General features: G+C 41.1%; 1 protein-coding gene across 2 annotated transcripts in view; it reads left to right on the top strand.

The window, feature by feature from the left end:
- Positions 1-1,821: 1,821 nt before the first annotated feature.
- The window catches only part of SLC2A12 (solute carrier family 2 member 12), a 34,280-nt gene continuing 27,982 nt past the window's right edge, over positions 1,822-8,119 (top strand). For both annotated transcript variants that reach the window (XM_071549118.1, XM_071549119.1), the window contains exon 1: positions 1,822-2,097. In XM_071549118.1, coding sequence (XP_071405219.1) covers positions 1,974-2,097 — 124 coding nt within the window. In that variant the 5' untranslated portion in view covers positions 1,822-1,973. The remainder of the gene's footprint in view (positions 2,098-8,119) is intronic.

Below are 8,119 nucleotides of genomic sequence, written 5' to 3'. Positions count from 1 at the left end.
TTGTTTTCAGGGAACATTGCAATTCCTGACAAGCTTTTTAATTCTCCTAAAGTATATATATGCCAACAGATATATAGTCAGCATATTTAGCTGGAGGACAAGATTTAGTTTGGGGGTGGGGGTGAGGGTGTTAACAGAAAGGGTTGCAGTTGCATTACCTCTTTTCCATCAAAATCAGTAATACCCTATGGCTGATGAGTGATTCAGTAAGGAAGAGTGAACCTCAAAGTCTCCTCCAGGGCCACACATCTGGAAGCACAACTTTTCTCCCTGTCAAGTTGCCAGAGGCATCTCTGCATTTTTCTGACATCTCCAGAATCATTACATGTAAAGGCATCTGGGAGGTGGGAACAAGTGTGTACCTATGGAGTTAGCTGAGTTTCCGCAGAGCTTGAACTGAGCAGAGCTGTGGGTTATATGAGATGTGGGTTGTTAGAGGAGGCTGGTTACACATTGCATTATAATAGAGGACTCATCGCAGCTGAGTTTGATCTATGAAAACATTTCCTTTCCTTCCCCAGCCTAATCAGCCTCTCATTTTTTCTCCAAAACATAAAAATAATTTCTTTAAAAGTTAACATTACTTTTTGCACATATTCCATGATGAAACAACAACTCTCTGGCTGTGGCCAAAAATTGAGAACAGATCTAGGCTGACTCATTTAACTACATGTCAAAAGCACTGCCAAAAAGCAAACTCCCCACTGGAAGCAGTGCCCCTGTGGCAACCCTGGCACTCCAGTTTCTGAAGTTGTCAGTGAGACAGCTGTCAGATGAAGCAGTTACAGTGTCTTTTGTCAAATTTTTCTTGTTAAGCAAACATCAGTAAAGGGTATATTATGCCTGCTGTCCTTACAGAAAAAGATTGTAGGAATTGTCCTTTCTGGAAATACTGCAAAAGCTAGCAACTTTCCACCTCTACCCTTCCCTCCCATGGCTAATTTGCAGGCATTAGTGTATTTACAACAAAAATAACCAAGACAAAACACCAAGTAATGAAAACAGCACAAATAAGGAGCCTGCAGCACTGCCAAATTATACAAGAGTGATTCCCACTGGGGATAGCTTGGACGACTTGCCTTGTGAGACCAGTGGGTCTGCTGAGAGCCCTTGGAGGCTCTCACACCAGGACTGGGACAGAGCAGGGCAGGCAGCCCCTTTATGCAGCTCACCTGCACTTTCTGTAAGCTTTCCCTGCTGCTGCTGTCCTGCCTCTGGGCACTGCTTCTACAGAAGCTAGTGGAGATGGAGTGACTCCCAGTAGCTCTAAAAATCAAACCTTTGACTCAATATAGCTGAGACAGACTCAGTTTTCCCACAAATAATTGTCATGGAAAAGAGCCTTTCATTTGCTTTAAAACACCATGTGCATTTTTGCCATTAAAAGTCCTGATTTATGCTATCACAGATTGCAAAGATCTGCCATGGTTTTTTTCTCTCTACTGTTTCTCACCATAACTTTCTCAGAAGTTACAAGAACTCAGCAATGCCGTATGTGTGTGCTTGTTGCCCTAACTTTAACTGACACAGCAAACACTTCAAATCCTCCCCTTTGGTGTGCCTTCTCTGCTAAAAACCTGTGTGTATGAACAGCAGAGAGAGGAGGAAAAGAGAGAGGGGGAGAATAAGAGCGACTTTGTAAGCAAATAGGTAAGGAATGTGCATCGAGCTGTGCCTGGATGTCTGATGTCTCCAACTATTTGTTAAGAGGCAAAACTAATACTTCCGAGAGAGGGCCCTCCCCTCTCCTGCAATAGGCTCCCCAGAATAGCAACAGTCTGTGTCACTGCAAAGGGCAAAGCCGTCTGAAATAGCAACGAAGTTGTTCACAAACCACTTTGTGGTTTGCATTTGGTTTCAGCCAACTTCAGCAACTTGTTGCCATGAGGAAAACAACCTGCGCTTTCCTGGCCGTCTGGGGAAGGATCACTGCCTTGTGAAGTGCTCCTGCCCAAGGTGTAAAGGGGGTGGCAATGGTACCTGGGCAGAGCATGGAGGACCTCAGCCAGCAAAGCCAGACAACGAGAGCAGGGGAGGATGAGAAGAGCAGCTGGGGCAGCAGCCGCTGCCAGCTAGGCCGGCTCCCAGGTGCACCAGGTAAGGAGGCAGAAGCTGAATGCCATCTGTTGGCCAGCAGCAGCTGCCCACCTAGTTAATGCTCAGGGCTGGGGCAGAAAGGCCCCACAAAGCCAAGGCACTCTCGGGACATGCAGTCTCAATTTCTAAAAGTGCAAGAGGGAAACATATGAATAAGAAATGGGACTGCCAGCTTGAATTTTGAATGATGGTTTCTGTGATACATTCCCTAAAAGGCCTCAGTCCTACTGCTCATGCATGTTCTGTCTGTTGTGTAAATCCTATTCCTTTATGAAGATCAGTCTCCTGAAAAATAGGAGAACCACTGCAGTCTAAGGTAACAATGATGCTCCAGCCTTTGTTATTGCTCCCTTTGCCTTGGAAGAAATTCAGCCCTTTCCATCAAAGTGTGGAGGGAGAGCAGGTGAGCACTGCACCTGCTCATGCAGGGGGACAGTAGAGGGTGGGGGGACAGTGTTTCCCTCCTGTTTTTACTTCCCTAGCTTCTCAGGAAGAAACAGGGTTTCTGTGCTGATGCCATCAAAAATCAACTATAGCATTTCTGCTGCAGGAAGTTTTTTAGTACAGAAGCTGAAGTTTATAGCTCTTCATCTTTGTTGTCCTATCTGACAGCTTTTCTAAGCTACAACATTGTTTTGTGTGCATCTTCAGATTCTTTCATTGATGATAAGGTCATGGGGAAAATGCCCCGCATATTTCTCACCCACAAGACAGCTGTACCTAAACAGGACAGCATGGTCATGAGCCAGAAATGACTGTCCCAGGCAGGTTTTGTTCACTTTGAACTGAATGAACTGACTAACCCATGAATGTTCAGATACCATAGGCACAAATACCTTGTTGGAGTGTAATAGTATCTGTCAAGCGATGTCTCCTGATATCTGGAATCAGAAGTTAATAGAGAACAGAAAGCCAGGAGGAGTGCAGAAATGTTTAACATTACCTTAGGGACTGAGGAGAGCACTGCAGATAGTTGTAGGATAACGTTATCAAAGGGAAATACAGCAGTTACAATAAACAGCAAAGTTTCTGCAGCACAAGGACTGGGGTTAGAAGAGTAAATGCAAATTAGTCATTTGGCATTACTCTGAAAAATTAAAGCAGTAACCTGAGGTATTTATAATTACCTAGTTAGGATTTAAAAGAACTTGTTGATTTTTACTGGAAACTAACAAAACAAAACCCAAATACCATTTAATGAAATGAAGGGCCAGGCTACCTGTTGACATAATGAAAATGCATGGCAAAGCAGTAAGAGGACATGGCCAGGGTTGGTCTTTCCAGCACCTGCATTCCCTGTCTTTCCATAAGTACCAGGGGGCTTTTGTTCATGAAATTTGAATATTACTCACAAAGTACATTCATTGGGCTTAAGCTGTCCAAAGTGTATAATGCTTCCCACCATGGAGCTTAGATGTGTGAAAATGTGTGATACATTAATTTTCTTCTGCTTTCTTTTTTACTTCAATTTACAAAATACTTGGTTTTTGTTTGCCTTTCACACTTGGGTTGTCAAATGGTTGTGATCTCATATGATCCTGACACTATATTTGAGTAAAGTTAATATTTTCTGAGATTTTCCAGCTCTGCTTGCAACATGGCTTTGTTCCAGAGCCACTATTTGTTTCAACCCGGAGAATCTTGTTGGGCAACTGAATTAGGTCCCATGCAAGATTTCTAGATGGACAGTTAGATCAAATGTATTCAAGGTAATAGGAGAAATGCACTTATTGAGCAGCTACTGGATCTAAAGAAACCTCAGGTGCTGGACTAGAGCAATAGGGTAAACATGTATCTCTTTATACCAGACAAGTATTGGAGTTGGACCAAGGGTTGGACTCGATGATCTCGGAGGTCTTTTCCAACCCAATTGATTCTGTGATTCTGTATGAGACAGAGAAAGTGATTGTGACAGTATAGCAAAAATCATGATAGCATGGAAATGGGTCAATCACCTTTTATGAGAGGCAAAACCACAATTAAATTGTGCAGTAGTTCCCAATACATGCCATAAATGCTTATCCTAAAAATAATAATAATAATAATGCACATGCTATACACTTTGGCAAAATCTCCTTTAAAGACAATTTAGGAAACTTTAAGTACCATTAACCTGGAAAGGCAGTTTAAAATTTCAGATACAGCTGCTGTAGTTTTCAGATTTACCAGGGATAAAAGTAGGTATCTTGTTCTATTGAAAAAAGGAGATTTCATGCTGTGGATTCATATCTATGCAATGCATTCAACTCATTGTGATTTTATAATCTGAGCTTATTAAGCAATGGTGGACAGTGATTGATTTCACCTTCCAAATGTCTAAATAGATCAAAGAATTTCCAGGTATTTAAAGAACATATATTTGACCTTCCCGAAAAGTACTTTCCTTCCCTACCAAACGGAGACATTTCTCACCTCAGATTAAATCAAAGTAAACAGAAGAAAGTATCATAGTGGAAGAGATTGTTGAGTGCCCTCCTATCAAAATAGATATACTCGCCCAGGTTACACAAAGTAATCCCCCTTCTCCATCCCATTATTTTTATGTATGCACACTGCATGATCTCTTGAGAGAAGAGAAAGAAAAACTACATCACAGAAATATCAGTGTCTGACCTAACCTGGAGTGTAGTACTGCAAAACTGAGTTGGAAGGGGCTCCCAGGCACCTTTCCCAAACCTCTTCCTCGCACGAGGTGGGTGAAGAGTGGTGTTTCCCAGCTCAGCCTGCTTGCAGATCTTCGTGACACCGATCATTTATCCATAACACCCATAAAATAGAAGCATGGACCAAATATTATGCCTTTGGAAGAACTGTATTTTCCCAAATACCTGATCAACATTAAGTAAAGGGGCACACTCTTACTGCTTGGCCACATCCAGCCTCATCAGCAATACACTATGTTATGCTACAACTGTGCCCGGTCTCTGTTTCAGGAATCAAACATAAACATTTCCAGTGAATGTTCCTAAAGATAGGTTTGTTTGCCAAGTAGTGCTGCTTTTGACTTGAATAACAGTTGTGGGAAACCACTTTGTTTACATGGAGAAACTAGAGAACAGAGTTTCCAGTCACTTGTCACATACCAGCCACACACTCATTAGCCATGGAGTTTGTGGCAGACAAAAGGCAAAAATTCTCTGGAAGCCATCATTAAAATATTTTATTCCCCTGGGCTGCACACTACCATGTATTTTGCAAGCATGTCATAAAAATAAGAGAAATATATCTCTATTTCAAGAAGATTTTTTTAAAAAAAATGCCTAAGAACTGCCAGCAACATCATTAAAAGTGACACTTAAAAGGATTGTAAGTACAACTACTGCAACATGCTTTATCTGGAAAATTTAAAACAAAACACATGCTGAAGTCAGAGTGAGTTTTGCCTAGAGGAAGACCATAAAGGAAAGCAGAGCAGATTTCAGGGTTTAAATCAGCAGGCAGTTGTGAGCAGGCAAGTCTTGGGTACACCAGTTAAAACAAAATCTCATAGTGATATAAGGACATTTCTCAGCAGAATGGTGCCTGTGAGGGACAAAGACACTGAGTTAACTGCTGAGTTTGCTGCTGCTCATGCAGAATGACAGGTTGTCTCCCCCTGCATCACATCAGGATTTGCTTTTTATTCAGGGATGCTATGGTTACAGTCCTTCACTATTTCTATACAACTGTGGGTGTGTGTCCTTGGACAGATGAGGAAGGATACAATCTAACCAAGTAAAAACAAACTAAAGAAACATTAAGACATTGGTCAAGTTGCTCTACTTGGAGAAGCAAGAAATATATGGACTTGGATGCTTCCCTGTCAAATTCCCAGGTGTCCAAACTCCACATCCAATTTGTACAGCCTCTCAGATTAACAGTAAGTGATCGTCTCGGTCTGATCTGAGGACCACAGACTGAGGAGAGCATAGTGTGAATTGTCAAGAACAGTGCTGGTGGTGGGCTTTGTCAAGATATCTGTCTCGGCACTGTCATTCAGAAACTGGAAGCATACAAAAATGACTCTCACACATTTAAAGAATTGAAAGTTGGACAGGACACAGACTCAAAGTACCAATAGGAGACACTGTCCATGATGCTGTGTTTCTGCTGGAGAGCCTTAAACTCAATTTTTATCCCTCTGTTACTAAATGTTTTTTCTGAATTGCTTTGAAGAAGATGATAATAGGTTATTGTGGGTGATAAAGGTGATGGGTCATTAATAAATGGGATATGTCACTGGATGAATGCAATTTGGATGGCTTGGCTTGCTGACTACAAGTTAATGTGCTGTCGGGTTCTTCTCTGCTAACTTTAGACATCTGCATCTGAGCAAGGTGCACAGTTTCCTTTTATAGACAATGGAGACAAATAGGAATCTAACCTAACTCAGACATCTAGAAGTGCCTATTTTTGCAAGTGGTTACAAAATCTAGAAGATGCTATAGATCTCTCACAGTTTGTATTTTAATATAGACAAATGTAAAGTGATTTGCATTCCTTGCTAGGATGCAATAAAGCAGGCCATATTTAAAAGAAAGGCAGTGCCTTGGAGAGAACCCAGTCAGAAAAGAAGCTGGTTTTCCTGGAGGATAACCAGAAGATGAGCTCCTGTACATGGCTGTGACAATCCATAGACAAATAGAGAAATACCCACCAGGACTGGGATAATTATGTCAAGTTCCTATCTGGCACTGTGCAACCACTTCAGGAGCACTGGGACCAGATCACAATTTACTGAAGAATCTGATGATCTAGATAGAGTTCAGAGAACAAGGTTTAGAATACTTAAAGGATTGGTAAACTTGTAAGCTTCACAGGCTAAGTAGCTCATAAAGGAGATGTCTCAATGACAGGCTGTAACTTTGTACTTGGCAAACACAGTTAAGTGCAGGGAAATGGAGAGTCGGACCTGATGGCTGGAAGTTGAAGTTGCAGAAATCAGGTCTAGCAATAATTTACAGATAATTTTCAGTGAAAGCAATTAAGGACAACTTATGACAAAGTAATTGATTTTCTATCACTAGCAATTTTTAAATCAAAGCTGAATATTTTAAATTGCCTAGTTAATATAAAATGTCATTTAAATGTGTCTGAAGGATTATGTTTTGTTGTTTATGAGTGTCATACTGAATGACCAAAATGGTCTCTTTTCCCTTCATAATAAACAGATTGAGGCAAAATCTTAGGTTAAATCTATGTATCTCAATGATACACAGAGATATCCAAGAAAGCACAAACACCATCACCAAATACTAATTTGGGCAGAGCACTGTGATCACATTAGCAGTTTAGCTTCTGATACTCAAGATCTTTCCTTCAGCACCACACTGTGCTGTTATCAGTCCTGATTTCCAGCCAAGATTTGTTGGAAGTGTGTGTTTTCCACATCTAATAATATAGAGCAAGCATAAAAAGTATAAAGGGAAAGAGAAACTAGGTTTTGCAATGATAAAACAAATATTTCATGTGTGCATTGGAGTATGGAGCACATACAGCACAAACCAGCTTAGCTGGAGTCAGAAGCACTTCTGCTGAAGTACTGTTCGATGTGTGAAGGAAGTACAGCAGGACCTTGTTCTAACCCATGCACTAACCTCTGTTTAAAATAAGTGAACTGATCTCAGTGCAGATATAAAGGAAGAAAAAGCTTTAGGCATAATACAGATATGGACAACAAAAATATAAAAAAAGATTGTTCCCTCACTGGAGCATGCTGCAAATTTGTTTCTGGTATTTTCTTCAAGATGTTCCACCACCATCCCAATAAATCTGCCATCCATCCCCACCTTCTGAAAGAATTTTCCCAATATTCCCATTTACCCCATGTCCTTACGGCTCATCATGACGAAACCGTGTTGTTCTCTGCTATCTCTTATGTATCTCTGGTTTGCCAGCCACACTAGTTCAGTGTCAGAGTCAGCTGAGGTGCATTGGGTGTGCTCAGTAACTCAGGGCTGCTGCTGTTTGGCTGATGTTTGAGTTCTGCTTGGCTCAAAGTTAGGAGAACTAATAGGTGATGTTTATCTTAATAGACATAATA

Source organism: Pithys albifrons, chromosome 2 (genome assembly GCF_047495875.1).
Source record: "Pithys albifrons albifrons isolate INPA30051 chromosome 2, PitAlb_v1, whole genome shotgun sequence".
NCBI classification, from domain to species: domain Eukaryota; kingdom Metazoa; phylum Chordata; class Aves; order Passeriformes; family Thamnophilidae; genus Pithys; species Pithys albifrons.
This window is presented reverse-complemented; position numbering and strand designations above follow the sequence as displayed.